This window comes from Amblyomma americanum, chromosome 1 (genome assembly GCF_052857255.1).
Source record: "Amblyomma americanum isolate KBUSLIRL-KWMA chromosome 1, ASM5285725v1, whole genome shotgun sequence".
Lineage (NCBI taxonomy): Eukaryota > Metazoa > Arthropoda > Arachnida > Ixodida > Ixodidae > Amblyomma > Amblyomma americanum.
Genome location: NC_135497.1, coordinates 194473385 through 194495361, shown reverse-complemented (window position 1 = coordinate 194495361; position 21977 = coordinate 194473385). Strand labels below are relative to the sequence as shown.

At 44.6% G+C, this 21977-nt stretch overlaps 2 protein-coding genes across 7 annotated transcripts in view; one reads left to right on the top strand and one right to left on the bottom strand.

Annotated features, from left to right (window-relative positions):
* The window catches only part of LOC144114436 (plasmolipin-like), a 64308-nt gene extending 61840 nt beyond the window's left edge, over window positions 1-2468 (bottom strand). The window contains exon 1 of one of the 2 annotated variants that reach the window (XM_077648176.1): window positions 2305-2468. The gene's annotated coding sequence lies outside the window, so the exon portion shown is untranslated. The remainder of the gene's footprint in view (window positions 1-2304) is intronic. The other variant, XM_077648177.1, reaches the window with a different exon arrangement.
* LOC144114434 (kelch-like protein 36) lies at window positions 374-21381 on the top strand. Of its 5 annotated transcripts, none has more exons than XM_077648172.1 (3): window positions 374-476; window positions 2677-2790; window positions 14213-21381. In XM_077648172.1, exon 3 carries the CDS (start codon window positions 14334-14336, stop codon window positions 16149-16151), a length of 1818 nt encoding a protein of 605 aa, XP_077504298.1. In that variant the 5' UTR covers window positions 374-476; window positions 2677-2790; window positions 14213-14333; the 3' UTR covers window positions 16152-21381. The 5 variants fall into 5 exon arrangements, with proteins under 5 accessions (XP_077504298.1, XP_077504301.1, XP_077504297.1 ...); XM_077648171.1 differs by lacking the exons at window positions 374-476; window positions 2677-2790 and adding exons at window positions 3104-3437; window positions 6128-6255; XM_077648175.1 differs by lacking the exons at window positions 374-476; window positions 2677-2790 and adding an exon at window positions 3095-3437.
* Window positions 21382-21977: the final 596 nt, after the last annotated feature.

The window sequence follows — 21977 nt, the reverse complement described above, 5'->3', positions numbered from 1 at the left end:
CCTCCACAGGAGCGTCACTTTAATCTCCCCGCGACGTAAACAAGGCGTCCGTTATCGCGCAGAGCAAACACCGTGGGCGCGAACCAAAAAAAAGAGACCGCCAAACGACGGGCGGACCCCAGCCACTTGCCTGAGAAAAGCACGATTTGTTTGAAGAGCTGGGGTTTGGAAATAGCACGTGCGCAGACATTACTGAAAAGGGATGTGAAAGCACCGCATTCACTCAAGCCGGTTGCTGGTACAGTACGTTTCACACAGGTGCAGCACTAAAGCACAGCGGCGGGACGTGAACAGAAGCGCTCTGTTCTGCTAGCGCCCCGCCTCTGAACTCAGGCTCTCTTATCGCTCTCTCTCTCTTTGCTAGCTATAAGTCATAACACAGAAACGAACTCCAAGATGAGCCCAAGAAGACCACAGAAAGCACTCAGATGCTTGAAGAAAACAGCCAAGGCAAACACCATATCGCCCGTCTTCTGGTAAGTCCTCAACCACCCTCAATTTCCCCACTTTTTTTAATCAAAACGACGGCTCTTCCTCCTACAGGCGGCGCCAAGCACACGGCGCTCCAGAGCAGTTAAGGTTTCGCACGTTTGTATCGTGCCGAAGTTCTTGGTTTCCCTTGCTTGATTATCTTCAAAAACAAAACAACACAAAGACGCCCCCAATAACAGCAGCTGCATACGTCGTCCCCCCCCCCCCCCCCCCCCTTTTTTTTGACTTCTTCCCATGACGCCATGCGGAACAACCCCCTAGCGCTGTACCCATACACTGCAACAAAGACACGAAGCAAAAAGCTGCATGAAGCCGACTCGCAATCGAACCGTAGCAGTGAGCTCACAGATGGACGATTTTTCATCAACGTTAATTTTAGCCTTTAACGGATAAGTGATACTGGCAGCATACCACCGTCATTTCGAGAAAACAGACCACAAGAACAGTTAGCTCTGGTCAAAACCGCTCAAATAATTCCAAGCAGACTTCAGTACATTTCTCAACCACACCACCTCAACATGCTAAACTGCCGCGTGCAGTCTAAAGTCTGATCGGACGGATATTGCGAGCGTCTTACACAAAGGATGTTAACCATCGCGCACCCTACACGCACATAAGCAGCCTTTTTCATTCACATACTCGGGCAGCGTTGGGTTTCAAATCCAGCTACGCCGCATACCACACGCCCAAGGTAATGAAATAACCCTCGCAGGGCAATAGCGCCGGTGAAGGCGAAATTAACAATTTATTATTAATCATTTTGATAGCTAGTTTTCTCTCTCCCATAAGTAAGACTGCCAGCACTTGAGTAAATTATGGCATAATTTCTCGTTGTCTGCGACCACCAGACACAGACCTGTTTGATTAAAACGAACTCACCGAAGTCCACTTATCTCCCATCTCTAGAATGCACAGTGCAAAAATGAAAACGACTCCTTTTCCTCCCCAACTGTGAGTCACCCGACACCATAGCGAACAATACCCACGCAAGGATCGTCGCAGGCGCGCAAGCTGCACAGGAGGGACTGCGAAGTTTCCAAAGTAGCAAAGTCGCAGAGAAAAAAGAAAGAACAAAAGATGAAATGAAGAGCTAAACGAAAGTAGCGTGCGCGACCTACTTACATACAATACAGCCTAGAAGTCGCATAGTTAATACAACACGATGCGAAACTCCGTTAATTAGCTGCCCGAAACTAAGGCAAGCCGAAACTATATTAATTTTACTGAAACAACCGATGTGTACATTCTGCCGTGAGAGAGCAGTAGAATGGAGCGTAGCGAGAATCGGAGACTGGTACAGAGCTCGTCAGAACAGTACGTGGCCAAGTTCATTTCACTGCAGCCTCACGCGAGCGCGAACACTCGGGCGCCCAGTGCACAGCCACACATAAGGTTACAATATCAAGGAAGTCAGTCAAGCAGCCACCAAGACGATGAGCGCGCGCGCGCGAGAACGTTTCCTGTTTGTAGGCGTGTCTACGCCGACCGCGCCACTGTGCCTTCCCCAGCCTGAGTGAGTTCAGCGCCGCTCCCACCCGTAAAGACTCCGTTAGTGGCGCGGTTGACAACGGTATCCGTAAAGCTGTAACTGTGATCGGCAGGTCAGCCCAGGGCGGATACACCCGGCGCGCGCTCAATCTTTCCTCCCTGTGCTGACCGGCAGTTGAACGTTCCGTAACAAATCAAGTCGGCCGGACCGACTACCCGTGTAGCCTTTTACGGATTGTTCTGCGCACCGCTATCCCGAGCACCCCGCATCGGACATATGCACTCTACATGTAATACGATAAATTCGAAAATTCGCATACTCACAGCTGTGGCGGAGAATCGTTGACCGATTTATCGATTGCAATCAGCGACCCTGGGCACAGCCCCAGACTTATGCACCGCGATCGCAGGAAACAATTTCGGCCTACCAGCAACTTAGGCTTGCTTCCACGCTTGCTTGTTCTCGAGAAAAGACGTTCAGGAAGAATAAACGTATATATACAAAACTAACGCGTTGATAGCGCCATCTTTTTGTGAGTTTCGGTTTCGGTTCTCATTACGAAATATGGTGATATAAAAAGTGCTTTAATGCTGAAGTTATCTCTTATTTACCGCTGCATGTTTCAGATGTAGACAGTACAAAAACTTCGCAATGTCAGTGGTCTGACTCGGCGTTCTCGAAATTCTCAACCGCAGGCTTTCGTCATTCACGCATCTACAACCTGAAACTGCTTCAACCAGCATGTCTTCGCGCTTGATCTTGGCCACGGTTACTGAAACCAAACATGTGTCTGCGACTGGTACAAAGAGGTAAATAAAAAGCTCGTGTATATTCAACGATAAATGAAACGTTGCGAGAAATTAAAACTGAGTGATTGCGTTTTACTCAGACTTTGTTATGCGCCAAGCCATAGAAATCTGGCCGAGCTCATCAAAGCTTGCTGCTTTCCTTGCTTTCATTGGCTAAAAATATCACGCACTCTTGATATTTTTAAAACTCATTTTTAATCTTGTTTAGGAAGACAGCACAAGATTGGAGATAGACAACATTTTGTTCAGTGCCTTTCTTTTTTTTTTCTTTGTAACGCTGGCTTACGCACAAGCCAACATAAGCGCTACCGTAGCCGAACTTTTTTTTTTTGCGCTTTCACTTTAGAGGTCGTGAGCTAATCCCGAGCTTTTACTTACTGTTGGCGCTCGCCCACTTACTAATATCTTACTGGGGATCGGTGATAAATCTGTTAGCACCGTATATTTGAACTCTCCTGGCTTGTGTCCTTGCCAGTGTGCGTAGTCTGAGAGGTGCTGGTTGGCCCGAGGACCTTTCCCATGTTAGTCCTAGCTCGAAAACTACAACACAGCTGACCGAGATTTCGGTGCTCCGTGTTGTGGCTCGTTCGCCATCACCTTGCCATGCATATTTCTACGTGGAATCGCGTGCACAAGGCATGCTGTAGGTAAGTTGATTATGTAGTTCTGTATGCAGAAACTTCCTTTGGTTTAGGTTAGATGTCGTTTCGTCAACTTGAAAGCGTAATCATTGCTCGTGCAGTGAAACTTCTTCACCGGGGCTGTTTTGCGCTTGTGCACAGAACAGCTCTCTAGTGCTTCGCACTGGCCACATCCCTGTGCACAGTTATGCACTAGTCGCTCTCATTTTAGCAGTGAACGTACTGTGCGGTATAGCACCTCGCCTGCACTGGGTACTCTGTGCATCGGTGTTTTCTCGCAGACTACTTTAACTCGAAGTTTAGGTACGTCATTAGCGCGTTAAAGCTGATGTGATCTCTAATAACGGAAGGCTTTAAAAAGCGTAGTGCATTGTGCCTCCGGAATACATGTATACTAGGTTTCTGTTCTGGACCAAATTGCTTCGAAAATTTACGTGTCTGCCATATTGTAGTTCACACCAGAAGGCGTTGGCGTTTTGCATGCGCTGAAACATATATCACGTTTAATATGCGATTAGCCGCGTACGCCTGCGATGTCACTTTGCTGGAAAAGAAGCAAAGTTTTGCCATTGCTGGTATAGCTTGCTTAGGCGTGCTGCAGATTGGTTGACAGGATCTTTTCATCACAGTGGTGGGAATGCTGCGCCAATTGCTCCGACCATCTCCATGCTACGTGCTGCTACAGATTGGTGGTGTTTGATGAATACTATTCCATCAACAGGAGCGGCGGCGAATGGGAAAGGGCTTAGGCTGCTACCTAATGTAATGACTGGTTCCTTCTCCCTATGTGTGACGAGAAAGATGACCTGTGGAGTTCAGCCCCATCCCGTTTCGCTTTTCAGCCCTTGATCATCTGCTGTTGGTATATTGCATGCTTGCATTTTGCACATCTGCTTTGGCGGCGTTGCCAACACTGGCCCTATTGAACACAGGAAATGCATATGAAAAGAAAAATGTTGCTTTTAAGACGCTCAAGTAGAACAAAATTTTAATCCTGCTAGATTTATTGGACTTTTATGCAGCACTGTCATGTGTCCCATGACCATGATAAAGATTTTGGACACACTCCAGGGGATAGCTCGATTCCACGGACCTTATTCGCGCTCGCCATAACTGCACCATCAACATCCAAGCTTCCAATTTGTTCATACAGTAGAACCCTGTTAATTCATACTTTCAGCATAGAAAGTTGGTTCATATAATTAGGAGTTCTAACTAAAGTGAGCCACATTACCACATTATGCTCACATGATCTTTCGCTTATGTAGTTGCTGTACATCGTCTGCCACATGAGCTTGAATTATAGTTATGGTGCGAGGAGGTCTGAACAGAGCCCCTTATTTGCAAACACTTAAATATAAGAATTGGAACATGTGGGATGCACTCGGCAATGCTGAACTCATCAGTGGAAGAAAATAGCGGTGTTCCATGAGCCAAGGGCATCATATGCGCAGTAAACATATAGTCACAAGAGGCATGGCAATGCTGGGCTGCAAGAAAATTTTGCTATGCCGTGAAATGATGATGGTGTGGTTGTGCTCCTGCTGCAGCATCATAACTGTAATGAAACATAGTGGCTGCGCTGATCCCTGAACAATTGCTGTGAACGGTGACCTGTATATTCACCTTGGCTTTCCTTAACTGAGTTCATTTAGTCTGAGCACGTTTGAGAGTGCTAACATTTTAACGCAGGAGCCCAATCACTTGCCAATTTTTATATCTCGCGGGCTTTTTTAGAAAGAAACCAGGCTAAAGTGATATGACAAAAACTACCAAAACAGGCACTTCTTGACATTTCCACCTCTGTTGCGGCAAAAAATTTCATTCTATATTTAACAACAAAATTTCGCTTTGTTAAGCTGTAAGGCAATTTAGGCGCATTTAAAACGATATGCATACCTGGCCAAGACAACTGCCTACAACGCTACACCATTCAAATCTTCATGCAGCGCGTTGTCATTTTTTAAACCATGATGCAAGTTAGTTGAAACACTGTCTGTATTCACATTTTTACTTTTCTCACCATCGGGTTCCTGCTACAAAACACGAAGCTATTGCTCCAAACTGAATTTTTTGCCTGCTACAAACCCTGCTCCTAAATTCCCCTGGCCATTCCAACCACTGTTAACATTTGTGCCACATTTCTTAAGCTGGATAGTTGGGTAAATGGATAGTTAGGTAACTGGATAGTTGGTGTAGCTTCGAACAGATATTATATGCACTTCAAATTTTGTACTTAGTCTTGCCAGTAAAGGAGTGAGATTGCCATGAAGAGTCTTGCACTTTAATCAGCTGGTTTAATGATAGGAGTTAATAAATGTGCCTGTGCAGTCGAGCCCACTTATAACGAACCTGATGGTCACGTATACCGTGTTTGTTGTATCCGAGGTTCGTAGTTAGTGGCCTTTCCATGTTACAGCAAAAAAAATGTCGTACAGTGTAAGTCCTTAGGTGCATCTGCTTATTCAAACTACACACCATTATGATGCTTCTCAAGCTCTCCAGTGCAGTCACATGCTTCTCACCGATACCCTTGCTACCAATTAACTTGTTTACAGACGCGATTTTAACTAATCAAAGTGAAAGCGCTTTCAGTAGCAGGCGGTAGGTCGGCCTTCTCGTCGTCGTCCACACCAGATTCCTGTTAGTGCGAGAGTTAGCGTACTTCGCATTCTATTTGTTTCATTGGTGTGTAGCTTTCCGATGTCGGCATCATCATCCTCATCAATGAAGTCATCCCATGTGACATCAGGTCGGTCCAGCTGCAGATCGACGACACGTTGCCACAAATCAACATGTGTCTGATGACATGGTTTTCGACAGTGTACGTCCTCCATCATTCCTGGGTCCCTAAATGCTGCCTTATGGAAGCAAGTAATAATGTACTTTGCAGTCAGTTCTATCCACAGGACTTTATCAGTCCAATGCCGGGAGCCGAGAAATTCGAAATGGGATGACGCATCACCTCATTCGCCAATTGCTATCAACTTGTGCTGGTGAAGCGCTGCCGACAGGACACCCTGAGCACGTGAATTCTGCCCATGTCAAGTGGCTGGTCTTGCTCATTGCGTTCTGTGGCAGAAGAGCGGGGTCACCACAGTGAGGGAAGGCAGCATGGGATGCGCCGGAGAGTTTTCAAGTACGAGAAGGACTTTCCTATATTATTGTTTGCCATATTATGGTCGAACTCAACAAGACATTCCGCGAACAAGTCGCCTGTTATCCCCCCTGTAAACTTAGGCCTAGTGGCACACTGAATGAATAATGAAAAAAAAAAAAAGTCGCACTTCATTCAGGCTGTTGTGTTGTGCATGTAGTATACAAGAACCTAGCTTTCAAAGCACTGCACCTTGTGAGTCTTCCCGATGGCAAATGGTGACCATTGGTCGCTGCCGTGCATGGTGATGCACTAAAAGCCACTACCTTGAAGCCTACTGCACTTTTCACCAGCACTATGCGTCGCCTTTCAAGGCATGCATTTTTGACAGCCGCATCTAGCAAAAAGTTTTGTCGGCATTCCATACACCCCATATTTATTGTTTGTTATTTATTTTATTGCTTTTGCTTTTTTTGGTTGCTGTATTATTTTCATAGGGAGGGGGTGACACATAGGCTATTACCCACGCGTCGCTCTCCGCTGCTGCAAGAAGCAGTGGTTTTCAACTGCAGTGCCGAGTTTACAATGCTTCCTCATTCTCTGTAACAGAGTTGTGCATCTAAAGGTGTTCGTTGTATCTGAGATGCAGTGCCATTGACCTAGTACCCCTAATACATATTTTGACGGTACCACGACATTCATTTTTAATAATTGAGTGTTCGTTATAACTACAGCCGTAGCACACTTTATAGATTGCTTGCACGTGATTTCATGTGCATCATGATTGTGCACCACGCATAGCCTCCACTGAGCTTTGGTTGTGCAGGCAGTGGTAAGTGGATTGTACCCTTAAGGTGTATCCAGACGACGGACCACAGACCTGTTTTGGCCCGCGGACTAGCTAGCGGTCACGTGGGGTTTCGCTTCCGGTCTACGAGGTCCGCGCATGGTCCGCGGGCCGGATCACGCGAGAAATGTGAGAGCATTTTTTCTCATTAAGTCTGTCAACTACACCACACTGCTCTTTCCCGACTCAGTGCTCCCGGCAGTCGAGGGGACACCAGCGAAAATGGTTTTGCTTCCACTGTTAACATGTCAACGTGGTCGGACGACACTATGTTTTGCTTATTAGCCTTAGTCCTGCTTTATGGTTCGTTCATAATTGGGCATTCAACGGCCAGAGCGAGCTAAATTAGTCGCAACGTCGGCGCTCGCGATGTACACAGATATTGTTAGAAAAGAACAATTGACACTGTCTACGTGCCATAAGCGTATGCACTCTCATGTACGCTAAACGGAGGTATTTTTCGGCACGTCATTTTTCACATTTCCCACTTTTAGTTCAGCGTATGCAAACACAGATGGAAGGATACGATCAGCCTTGTGGCGCCATCTAGTTGTTAGGATGGGTAACTATTTGTCAACAAACGTACACTCCGCTTAAGCCTATAAGGGGCACAATTGTCACTCTAAATAAAAAATAAAGCAAATATTTCACTCATACGTCTTCATATAGGTGAGGTGAGACCAAGCGAGAAATGGGTGCGCCATTTATTGCCAGTGAACGCAACAAAAAAGGCAGTAACAACGATGAATCCCGTCCGAACCGAGCGGTCCTGCTTGGAAGTGCGCCGCCATATTTTCCGCCACGGGAATGCTACCTCCTCCTTACCGCGGCAGAAATCTGTCCCGTACCGATCGAGCTTTCCGCTGGGCGTTTTGGCAGAATCTCTGCCGCGGCCGCGGATTCTGCTTGTTCTCACCACCGAATGTCGAAGCGTGAGACGAGCGTTCCTGCAGGCTGATCAAAGAGGCTTGGCCCGCCTTGTCGTCTGCTCTTTTGGTCCGTCGTGTGGACGCTGTCGCTGGCCAGACCCGGCCGGGCCACGCGCGGTCGACCCCACGTGACTGGTCCGCGGGCGAGTCCGTGGCCCGCCATCTGGATACACCTTTAGTGACAATTTCTCATGGTGGAGTGGAAGCTGTGAGTACTTGGCGACAGCTTCTACAGGTTGGCTTTTCTCGTGCACTTGGAGGCCAAACACTCGGGTCTGGAAGCTGTCGCCTATCCCAAGTAGCTTCCACTCTACTGTCACAATTTGTGAGATAGATTTACAGCATGCTGCTGGTCTGCCAACATGGTGACTGCTGTGACATCTGTGCGAGCCATTGTCTGCACAAACCTTTCTTGTCGTGTCTGCAGTATCAAGTGCACCCTTACACTTTCAAACATTATATTTATGGCCTTGATTTCACAAAATTCTTGCACTCCAAAGATTTCATAAAAATCTCGTGAAACCTATCTTCCACCCAAAAATGCACCTTTCAGAAAACATACATTTTCCTGTGTCCAAAGCTGAAAACATTGCACAAAAATTAGCAGACAAGTTGTGCTTATTCCAGAGGGGTGTTCTCGGTCAACTGGTGACCTTAAACCTCTTTTAATGCTAGCTATTCATGACACAGCTCAATTTGAGTATAAGATTGAAAAGTACTGCTGGGGAGCAAAAGCAGTATACGTCATAATGCCTGTGACAAAACTAGAGCAAAAATGCGCCACAGTGCCACCTCCAGGTCGCATCTGGGATCAATACAGCCAACAGGGGGTGCTCTTTTATCTGTAGGCATGTCACTTCGCTTGTTTCAATGAATTGCACTCCTGTTGGGTAAATTGATGGAAGTGCCACAGTTGCAGCCCATGGCACTTTTTTCGTGGTTTGTTTTTACTGATTTTGCTGTCGTGATATGACGAAAGCCAGCGCTTGTAGGTAGCTTGGCGAGGAAAGACTTTCTTCACTGCTGCAGCGCTGTTTGGCATTTCATCGAGCTAGAGCGCAAAGCATCAAAATGAGCAAACTGGCATGTCTGCACTTCAGAAAGCATAACCTATAGTGTATCTCAACCCCAGACGTGGCTGGGAGATGGTGCTGGGATGCAGTCATCTCTCAGTGCGACGCTGTCACGCGGTGTACGCCACTTTTGCTCTCGACCGTACATAAGTACATTTTAGAAGTGAGAGGCTAAAACACAAGTACTCGCCAGACATTTTACTGATAGCATTGTATCAAGCGCTCAAATATTCAAGCACGTTTAAAATAACCACTTCGGTGTTGAATGAATGTTTTCACAGTGTACAAAGGCAGATATATCTTGTATAGACACGGAAGTGCTGCGTAGGGGATTGGTAGTTAATGTATTTTACGAAATATTGTAATGGTAATATATGAGAAAAAAAGAATCTGTTTTGTTTAAGTTTTTCAGTGCAACCTGCCATTTCCATGTCGTTTTCAAAATAATGAGCCCAAAATGAGACATTTGATGTTTCGCATGACAATGAGCACTTATAGTAAATAATGTTTTGCTCCAAAAAAATGACCATGAAAAAAAAAGTAGCAAGGGCTTTGCTGAATAACCTAATTTGTGCCCAGCTTAGAACTTGCCCCCCAAATTCCACAAAAAATAAAGCCCGAAAATGAATGGCCTGAATCAAATCACACACTCTACAGAGAGGAGTTGAGAAGTTCACAGAAATGTTTCCATTTATAAATTTTGTGCAGGTTTTCAGAACTATAGGTAAGAATGCACACCTCGTTTTTATAGCATCTTCTGGCCACAATGTTCATATTGAACTTTATTTCTTGAATCAAAAAGCATTTCCCTGACACAACAAAGCTTTACTAGCTAGAAAGTATTTCCACCTTCTAGCAGTGGGACAGCACTCTGCTCTCTCTTCTTGCAAGAGCATAGTAGCGACTGTTCTCCATGGCACAGGTTGCTGCTACAGTGTGATGCATGGAAATATGCATCAGGAAGTCAAATAATGTTACTGCGTAGTGGGTACCCAGAAAAAAAAAAGTTTTCCTCTCCACTAAGGACAGAGTAAAACAGAAAAAAACTGAGTTATTTGCAAAGCTGGTAAGCAGCATTACCCTGCATGACTAGTATGCTCATAGTGAAAGAGTAAGGGCCCAGTGCTACATTTCTATTCTTTACTGTTGGAGACTTGTTCATTACTTGAAGCTAGTGAGTTAAATTACTATGTCAACAGCTAAAGGAATGTAGTCACTGTATCAAACACTGCCCAAAGGATGAACATGTGTAAAAAAAAGGTGCAATACAAAGCAGAGTTATTTTTTATTGATGTAACAGCATTATGGATGCTGCTCTGCAGAAAATCCGGTGTCATCTGTGTCTGCGGCATTGGCGTTGTGAGCAGAAAATCTGGCGAACCACGTGCCACCTAGGTCACGTGACATAGTGACATCGTCACAACCTGCCCACCGGATTGTTGGATGTTTGCTCATAACCTGGGTCTCACAAGCCCCACCGTTGGCTGTGTTTGAAACAGCCACATGCCAGGGCAGTGGTGTACTGGTGAAGTGATGTGCCACTGCCCCGATAGCTGCCTCAGGTACCGGCATGCCACAGGGCATGATGAAGCCATAACTGTCTCGACCAGTCGGCGAATTTTACAGCAGACCACAATGGCAGGTTTTCTTCTGTGTGAAGAGAAGGGCAGAGAGGGAGGTGGCAGATGATGGCACATCACGTGACCTGATGACGCCACAGGTGTCTAGACCAATCAGCAAATTTTGTGACAGAGCAGAGTGCCAGGTTTTTCTGTGATAAGGCTTTTAATGCTGTAGTTTGCAGCTCTGTTAAATGAGTGTCAAAAATTTTCAGAATTTGCTTGGAATGCAGATAGCTGTATAAAAAATATCTAGAGACAGCATTAATTCTCTCAGTCAGGGCGCTTTTCTTCTGTTGTATTGAATTCAGAACACTATTCACTCACTGACTACCATGTTTTCTTTACTATAGTCCATTTGCAATACATGTTTAAAAGCTGAAATTCAGCATGGTGTGTGGATTAGCTATGGATGTGGACTGTACATGATTTAATTTTTTAAGATCACTTGTCAGAGCTCTAGAAGTCTAGCATGGTTGTTAAAGTGAAAAAAAATATGTATGGTCTGACTGCGCCTGCGAGATTTTAACGTGCTAAATCAGCTAGCGAAATCAGCTCCAAAATGCAACTAGCTTCGATATGCAAGTGAATGCTGGTCGCGGTGGCTGGTTTTCAGTGATTGGATTTCTGACCACATTCGAAAAATCTAGATGAATTAACGCCAGGGGTGGGGCAGTCGTCCAAAAAAAAAACTAACAGCCTTCACAGCAGCATTCCAGCCAAGTGCAGTCTAGGGTGTACAAGCGCTAAAATCTAACCGAGCACCTGTTAAAGAATTTGACGTGGTTAAAAAATGGGCTGCTACCGTGAAATTCCTGAGGGAAATGCCTGCACGGAAGAAAGCACAGAGATGGAGAATGCCAGCTTTGCCAAACCTTGAAGAAAAGCTTGCATCATGGGTAGAACAGCCGCGGGAAACACGAAATCCGGTATGGATGGAGAAAATAAGACTGGTTGCTCATACTGTGGCGTCTGAAGAAGGTATCCATGAATACAGAGGTGCCGTGTTGTGCTGCACTAGGTTTGTTAACTTGAATCATCTTAAGTGTTCAACAGCGCATTATGGTGGGTCAAAGTGAGGCAGAAGACTCTACACTGGAAGTCTGATACCGGTTGTATACAGCTTGTGGGCAATCTGAAGAACTCATATTCAGCCGAAAACCATCTCTGCAGACTATAGTATACATCGGGTGTGGGCTATCTAAGCAATAAGTTTGTTTTTTTTTAAGCCAAAATTTGCCCCTGCAGACTTTACGCTGGATGTGGACTCTAGTCTAGAAAATACAGTAATTTCTGCTATCCCTGCAACGGCTAGAAAATACAGTAATTTCTGCTATCCCTGCATCGGCAAACAGTGTTTTAGCCATTGCATTACACACCACGTGATGTCTATCCTACTGGTAGAGGTGGGCCTACTTCATGGTTCAGAAAAACAAACCACTGTGTGCGGTATGACAGTGGCGGGCACCTGAAGCTCAGGGTGGCTCAGAAACATACTGCAAACAGAAGAATGTTTAGCCATGCATCTGTGCTGCATATGATTCACACGTCAACATGAAAAGCCCCCTACATCATCTATGTGCTAGAAGAGCGATTCAGTGCACATCACAGGATTTAGCTGATTTCAAACATGTAATATGGCCCACATTCAACTTGCAAGCTTTGATTCAACTTGCAAGCTGTCACTAAGTGCAATCAGATAAAGAGGCTAGTGCTAGGGACACATGGTTTGGTAGTGGCGTTATCATTCTTCAGTCCACCTTGCTGTGCTGTCGCAGTGCCTATAAACACTAGCAAGAGCGAGCAACTTGACAGATTTGGCATGCCGCGCATGATAGCTTTTGCACTGTGTCTGCGGAGGAGCCAAGTTTAAAATCATGGAAGCAAAGGGCATAGAGGTTGCAGTGTCGTGACAGGTTATAAATATATTATTGTCAAGCCTTATGCACAATCCCAAGTGTGGTGCTAAGCATGAGCCTTTCAACAAGGAGCCATATTTTACACTTAATGCTGATGCTGCTCTCAATTAAAATTCTGCTTGTTGCTGCTGCTGTGATTTTATTGCAGTTAGGTGTTTTTGTAAAAAAAATTGTGTACTTTATTCCTAAAATATGGTTATGTGGTTAGTGATTGTGGCATTTGGCTGCTGAGCCCAAAGTCACGAGATCGAACCCCAGCTTCTGCGACCATATTTCATTGGAGGTTAATGCCAAAACACCCGTATGTTGTGCGATGTTTGTGCACATCAAGGAAAAGCTAAGAGATTGAAATTAATCTGGAGCCCTCCATTACGACATCTTTTATAGATCATATGCAGCTTTGGGGTGTTAAAACCTTCATACCATGCCATAGAATAATTATTCAGAATTAAGCACATTGTAAATTTCATTGCGAAAAAGCTGTTTAAGAATGTGTTTTCGTGGCACAGAATTTTTTTTTTTTTTTGTTCCACACTTCATTGCAGTATCAGGGTTACATGGAAGAATCAGATTCTAATTTTGGCTGTGGTGCACCTTAGGAGAATGAAAGCACCTGCCATTTGTACAACATATACTGATGAGTGAGTTGGTCAGGCATACTTCTCAGTGAAACAGCGCAATGGCAGGAGGCCAAAAGAAGACTGGGCAAGACAGTGCAGAGGTCAGTACTATGTCGCATCCTGGCTCCTCCTTCTTGCCTCGTGTCGTTGCGCTGTTTCACCTAGAACCTGCAATTTGTGCATTTGAACCTGTAGTCCACATTTTGCAAGCAACAGTTTTTTTTTTCTTACATTGCTTTCATATTTTATTTTCGTGCTATGTTCACCACATAAAGAATGAGCGTTGTCAGTAAAATGAGCACGTTAAAGTTACTAGTTTTTTTCATGTTTTTTATTGATTTTCTGTTGTATTGTAAATTTGTTTATTACAGTACCGCATAAACACATGAGGTTGCTTGTTATAAGGAGCCTGGTTTATTGTAATTATTACAGTGGGCTGTGGTGTAAACTTTTATGCTTGGTGGTTTAGTGTATATAGTGAAATTGTAGACTTCCTACAGCAGCAGTGGCAAAAGTAGGGGTTATAGGTATAGTACAAGGGAGGTAGGCTTCTTTATGAGTTTTATTGATAAACTTCAGTGGTGCATGAGTTTCCCTTTGGTTTGTGCATGGCCTTTGTCATGACTCACAGTTTTGATAATGCTGCGTTATAAAGCAGATCTTTTCTTTATACCCAGGTAGCACTACGGATGGTGTGGTTGCGGCCATGATTCTACCAAGAGTCAGCTCTTCATGCTGAGCAGACTGGCAGAAGCCAATCAAAAGAAGCATTCTTTGTAACCAGTCAAAGAACAGAGGATGAAGGAAGTCTCAAGACACAGTGATGGGACAGTACCGGGATTCCGGATGGTTCACTTTGAGTCACCACCACATGCCAGCGCACTTCTAAATGGTCTCAACCTTTTGCGGGCTCGAGGTCAGCTTCTTGACGTGACATTGATTGCTGGTGGACGAGAGTTCAAAGCACACCGTGTTGTGCTTGCTGCCTGCAGTGACTATTTTCGGGCTATGTTTACGGATGCCATGCTTGAGAGTCGGCAGCCTGAGATTTGTCTTAATGGAGTCAGCGCCCAGGGCCTGCGATGTCTGCTGGAGTATGCATATACATCCAGGCTGGTGCTAAGCTTGGCAAACATTCAAGACGTATTGGCTACAGCTAATCATGTTGGGCTCACCCCTGTCGTTGAAGCCTGCTCTTCCTACCTCCAAGATCAGCTTGACCTTGAAAACTGCATTGACGTTGCCACACTTGCTGAAACGTATTCGTTGAGGAGACTTCGGAAGCGAGTTTATCGCTTTATTTGTGCAAATTTGCATCAGTTCGCAAAAACGCCCGAATTCCAGCGGCTCTCGACGACTCAGATGGAGCACCTGCTTGCCTGTGATTTCCCTGTCAACTGCCCTGAAGGAGATGTGCTGTCTTTCGTACTGAGCTGGGTTGCCTGTGATGTAGCAGGCCGTCTCTCACAGGCACGGAAGTTGGTGTCTTACGTTTGCTTTTCAGAGATTCCAGCATCTAAGCTTGCCGAGTTGTGGGACTCTCCAGTGCTCCAGTGCCTTTTTTCACGAAGGATTCCTCCACATCTGTCCGGCATTGGTGGTCAGCCACCTCCGAGCCTAGTAAACACGCGAGGTATGGAGCTAGTCTTGCTCAAGGTGGGAGGATTCGGCTTGTCAGGGGTGACCAATGAAATCACATACTACCTGCCAAGTGCAGCTCGTTGGAAATATCTCACCTCTATTCCTCATGTGGAGCAGTGCAATTTTGGCACAGCTGTTCTTGGAAACGAGCTTTATGTTGTTGGTGGCTGCTTCAACCAGAGCCTGCACCAGGAGAATGTGCACCCCTTTGGTTTCCGTTACAATGCACTCATTGGCGAGTGGTCAACCATGGCGCCTATGCGTTGGGAGCGCTGTCGATTTGCTCTCTGCGTGGCTCGAGACCACCTGTATGCAGTGGGTGGTGCTGGTGAAGTGCTAGGTGACACAGACACCCCAGAGGACGGAGAGGCCCACTGTGAACGTTACGACCCACACTCTGATGTGTGGATCCCGGTCGCCCCACTTCCTGGGGCTCGAACTCAGCATGCTGGAACAGCGTGGGGCCCATACCTGTTTGTCTCTGGGGGCCTTAATGCAGACTCTGTGCTCAACTCCCTTCTTCGCTACGATACCCGCACTGACAGCTGGGAAACAATGGCGCCCATGTCAACTCCCAGAGCTGACCACTCCATGGTGGTCTACAGTGATCGGCTTGTGGTCTGTGGTGGATGGTATGAAGATGGTGCAACGGGCACGCGAGTCCTTGCAGAGTCAGTCGAGGCGTATGACATTGCTACAAATGCATGGACACCCGTGACAACAGTGCCAACACCGCGTTACCATGCTGGTGTTGCAGTGCTTGGCTCCTGGTTGTACACAGTTGGCGGTTTCCATAGTGACACAACATTTGATAGGGCGAGTGGAATTGTTGAAAGATTTGACTTGGATGGCAACCTTGGTTGGGAAGAAGCTGAACCTTACCCACAAGATGTATGGGAGCACGTATGTTGCACCCTTTTCGTCCCACGCTGTAGAGACGACCTTGATGTCATTTCAGACAAGACATTAATGTGAGACTTGACTGTGGTGATGTAATGTCTTCGAAGGAATTATGTTCATGCCACACAGAAGGAAGCACATCTGTGAGGAAACGAGTTACTGCCAGTGTTCTTTTTTTTGTGTGTTTGATTTTTAAGTAGCCTGCACTGTGTGGTTATGCCGAAGATTTTGCCGGGGTCTGCCGAATACAGCTGCCAGAAGCAAGGTTGTAACTTAATGTAGTGCATTTTAATGTCACAAGGCAAATTCTTTGGCACTTTTATTTTAGCCATTCATTGCATTTGTTTTTACTGCAAACTGTCGTGCCTTTAGTACTGAATTAGTATCGTAGCAGGCTAAACACCGTTCACTTTGCGGCCTGCTGGTTGCTACCTTTCGGAGTGTGTTCGGCTGTTAAAAAAGCCAGTTTATTGGTGAATTCAAGGGCTCTAGCTGAATTCATGTGTGCATCAGGGCTTTTTGTGCTCATTCTTGTACCGGATATTGAATCGTTGCAAAATAATGGGTAAAAAATAATACTGATAGCAGCTGTGACAGTGCACAGAAAAAAAAATGTTTTGTCTTAATACTACCATTTTATTCTCTATGCCATTATCTAGTACCATGCCCTGAATTATTAGTTTTTTTTTTCTTTTTGCAGCTGGTTAAGGGTCTCTGCATAGTCACCACACACGTTTCCTTTTTAGAATTCTTTGGTTGAATTTGTTTTGGTAGTAGTTTTTCATACGTCCGTGTGTATGACTTCAATTTTTACTCTTTGTGTTTACTATCAGACTATGTAGGCTACTATCAATAAAATGTGGTGTGTTTCTGGGGCAGCTCTGGCACTAGGTTCTGGTTTTCAGCTTAAAGACCTATTACGGTCAATGTTTATCCACGTCTTCGTCATTCCTAAATGTTTCACTGTTATTCTCTGACCCTTTTGGTATGCTATGCATTATATAGAACCTTGCCTTTAACTCATGTTGGAATGTAGCTTCACATTGCACTGAATCATTGAAAAATGTTTTTTTTTTTTTCTATTATACAGTTGTGAGCAGTACGAGAGGGGAAAACTTCTTGCACAAAATTGCAAATTTTCTCATTCTCACCAAATTTGAGAATGAAATTTGGCTATTATGTGCCAGGAGGAAAAGTAGTTAGAAAGCAGAAAAAACTGTCACGTATAATTGTGGAGTATTACAGGGACTCCGGAACTTTTTTACGAGTGGGGGGCAGGTCTTCGAGGGTTTTTTTGTTGTTTGTTTGTTCCAGGTTTTATTTAAATGTGTATTCAATTTTATTTACTTTTTGTTTATATTTTCATACTTCGCTGTTCAAAACTGTATTTGTAATGCATATGAAACTTAAATTGAAATGGGCAAATTTCTATGTGTAAAGACGTACATATGAGGAGTGATCTACTGCATTAAAAAAGCTTGTTCATACTGTTTCAATGCTAGTAATCATGCTCAGTCAATCGACAATTGCTGTTGGGACATGATTAGTTTAGGGTACTGAAATAAAACGTTTTGAGGCTGGCTATGAAACCAGCGAGCTCAGCCCCCCTGTGCTTACTGGCCATTGCCTACAAGGTATTTACTGAGGTAATCGCTAATAGAGTCAAGGCAACCTTAGACTTTAATCAACCAAACGATCAGGCAGGCTTTCGTAAAGGATATTCCACATTAGATCATATTCACACTATCAATCAGGTGGTAGAGAAATCCGCAGAATATAACCAACCCCTATACATCTACTGGAAAGCATTTGACTCGGTGGAAACCTCAGCAGTCATACAGTTATCGCAGAATCAGGGTATAGATGAGCCTTATGTTAAAATACTGGAAGATATATATAGGAACTGCACAGCTACCATAGTCCTCCATAAAGTCAGCAATAAAATTCGAATAACGAAAGGTGTCAGACAGGGAAACGCGATGTCGCTAATGCTATTCACTGCCTGTTTACAGGAGGTATTCCAAGGCCTGAATTGGGAACAGTTGGGGATAAGAGTTAATGGAGAATACCTAAGTAATCTGTGATTCGCTGATGACATTGCCTTGTTGAGTGACTCAGGAGATGAACTGCAAATCATGATCAATGAGTTAGAGCAGAATGGTGGGTCTAAAAACATGCAGAAAACCAAAGTAATGTTCAGCAATCTAGCAAGGGAACAGCAGTTCACAATTAGCAGCGAGGTGCTGGAAGTGGTAAAGGAATATGTCTGCTTAGGGCAGGTAGTGACAGCTGATCCGGATCATAAGAGGGAAATAACTAGAAGGATAAAAATGGGGTGGAGCGCATTTGGCAGGTTCTTTCAGATCATGAATAGCAGGTTGCCAATATCCCTCAAGATAAAAGTGTACAGCAGCTGTATCTTGCCAGTCTCGCCTACGGGGCAGAAATTTGGAGGCTAACAAAAATGGTTCAGCTTAAGTTAAGGACAACGCAGCGAGCCATGGAAAGAAAAATGATAGGTGTAATGTTAAAAGACCGGAAGCGGGCAGAGTGGATGAGGGAACAAACACATGTTAATGACATCCTCGTCGAAATTAAGAGGAAGAAATGGGCTTGGGTAGGGCATGTAATGCGAAGGCAAGATAACCACTGGTCCTTAAGGGTAAGAGTGGATTCCAAGAGAAAGCAAGCGTAGCAGGGGGCGACAGAAGGTTAGGTGTGCGGATGAGATTAGGAAGTTTGCAGGCATAGGGTGGGCGCAGGTAGCAAAGGACAGGGTTAATTGGAAAGACATGGGAAAGGCCTTTGCCCTGCAGTGGGTGTAGTCAGGCTGATGATGATGATGAAAGTTGAAGCCTTTTTCAGGAATCCGATCTTAGTGCAAGAAGTTGGAGACCTAAGGAGAGGGGCGCTGCCCCCTCTGGAAAAATGTTAGGCAGGGGCAAGCGCCCCCCCCCTGTTCCGGAGTCCCTGTCGAATAATCAGTAAATGAGTGCTCATATTGTTCCCTGTCATATTGCTCATGTCTGTACCCCCTGCTGCGAATAAGCTTTACTAGATTAAGCAGTGTAATTTTTTGGTGCTCTAGTTGTCAGGGATCATGAATTAGATTGAGAAAATGGTCAGTAGAGGATTTTTTTTCTCGATGTTATAATATAGTTCGAGGTAAAAAAATTCAGGGGGGCACTTTGTTGACCTAAAGTGCGGTGTGGCGAAAGCCTTTAGCATGGTGTTGCTGCATTGTCACTGATGTGTGGTTAAGATGTTAAGTACACATATTGTTTTTGAATCTTAAAGGCTGGAGACACTGGAGGGCATTTGGGAGGCATCTGTCTGAATCGACACCTTTCTGCAAACACTCTCCAGCATCCTAGACAAGGAGAACTACATAAGCGTTGGCAGGAAGTAGCGTAGTTGTTAGCACACTCGACTGCAGAACGGAAGGATGGTGGTTCGAATCCCATCGTGCACAATTTTTTTTCTTATTGAGTTGAAGAGCATAACGGACGGACGTGACGTGAGCTGTTAAAGGCTTTCACCTTAATAGGTTGAGTAACAGACCTGTAATCACACTGCTGGATTCAGGTTACTGGTTGGGTTTGTCATGGGAGATAAGGAAGCAATATATTTTGTGCCAAAGGGAGAGGGTTCAGAAATTTTCTGTTCCTGCTTGCTAAACATTGCATGTCACAAGTTTAGGAGCAGAGAAAACGCGTTGCAGAAGCAGACGGGGTGCAAGCCCTTGACTTCGTGTAGGGCCCAACATGAACTGGGGTGCTTATCTGTTAGGTTCTGCAGGAATGTGTGTGTGTGTGTTGTGTGCGTGCATTTTGGACACTTGGAAAATTTGCAATCATAATTTCTACACAGGTGGTCAAGGTGACCGTTGTGATAACAATGTCATGTCATTTGGGCAACGTACTTTCTCTTATTTTGCCTTTTTCAAACTTTTAAGTCCTTTCAGTTTGAATAGTGGTTTAAGCATGGTAAATGGCCCTACATATTGCATCGATGCATTGTTTGCATTGTTGACTGCAAGACTGCAATTTTTGATGTGCTGCTTCCGCTGCTCTTGCAGTCTGCTTGCAGTCTGTATCCCTAGTGGGTGGCATAGGCTTTTGTCGTGCTCAGTGCCCCCTCGCTACTTCCCTTTAGTCTGTTATGCTGCATGTCCACATGCCGCACACAAATAAAGTGTACAAATTAGGTTTTACGACAGGGTACGTCTGCCATATTTTATGTTTTAAAGAAAGCTAAATTAACATGGCATGCAATTTGCAAGCCAACTGTAAGAACTGTGTGTGCTGATGCTTGCTCTCTGGTACTTGTTCTCAAGTGTGCTGCTTGTAATAATCTATCAACTTGCTACCTCCTAGTCTGTCTGTCCTGGCAGAAGGGTTTTATTGGAAGGCTGTGAACCCACTTGCACTAATCCACAAAAGGCCAAGTGTTTACTGCTATGCACACTGCAAATAGAATTTCAGCATCGGCTACCATGAAACAAACTTGGGAGTATAGAGTTCTTGGTGCCTCTCTGTTGGTTGGAACTAGTATTGTCTGGACAGTTCTTGTTACTTTGTGGAGGTGTGTTTGCTGGCAGTCACATACATAGTTAACAGTGAGTAAAGCGGTTTGTGTAGCAGTGCTGCTACCTGGAGGTGCTACACATCCATGTCTATGGCAGTTTGCAAACTGGCCAAATTGCCTTGTCGTGTTTGTTGGTCAGGGCAGTATTTCTTGGTTTTCTTTGTAGTTGCGCATTATTATAGTTAGAGGGCCTGATAGCTCACTGTGCATTGTTTTCCACTTTTACTTCAGTTGAATTGCTTAAATTAGTAATGGTGGCCCTGTTATGGACTCATCATACTTAATGCTGTATCTTTTTGCAGCACACTGCATAGCTACCATTTTTAGGTACTTCAATTTTTGTCACTTATTGTGGTCTTAAGGAGGGGTAGTTTTGTGCATATTAACACAAGATGTGTAGGCTAATCCCAGTTGTGAGATGTCCTGTAGCTGCTTTGACTAAACAGCCTAATTTTTTAGCCAGTAAATATTTGTTGTGATAATATGTTATGTTGGTTGCTTGCGTTTATGAGAGCCGCATGTGTGGCATGAACCACTCACATTCGCATAACTTTCTACTCTCTGGTGCTTTCTTTTCTCGTGTACTATTATTTTGCTACGGCACGTAGCACTGCATTGCTACATCTCTGGCTGTTCTCTGTGTTGGGAACATTGAACTCTAGCTGTGCTTGTGCAGTATAAAACGTGCAGACTTGCAAGTGGAGTGTGCTTTGCATAAGCTGTGTGTGAATGTCAGTTTTATTTATCTGTGCTTCTCTGGCTCACTATTTTGACTGCTTTAAGACATCAGGGTTGACCTGGTGGCTTGGTGTTCTGCCCTTGTAGTCTCCGAGTAGGATCACCACATCTTGCACTTGTGTAGGGTTGCGAAGGTATTTTAACTTTTCTTGCCATATTATTTTTGCAGAAGCCCAACAATATTTTTTTTCTTTTTCAGTTTTGCAGCCTTGTCAGGTGATATCACAAATACTGGGTATTTCTTCCCGTTTAAAGCTATAATGCTTGTAAAGCTTGCATAAGCAGTGCATACTAATGGTAGTTCACACATATTCTAAATGTGTTGTTGAAACTTTATGCACATGGAGTTGCATTGCAAAATGTAAAGACTATACGATATGAACAGTTGCATCTTTACTGTCCTTTCACAATGAGCTCCATCATGTGATGCAGGTTGTCAAAGTGGTCACCTGCAATTTTTGCATTTGATACTGTGCCTTTAGCATGCGTATGTGTCTAAACTTAAAGATCGTATTATGATATGTTGTGCTCATGACAAATGCTTACTGCAGTTAACTATTACTAAGTCGTCACTAC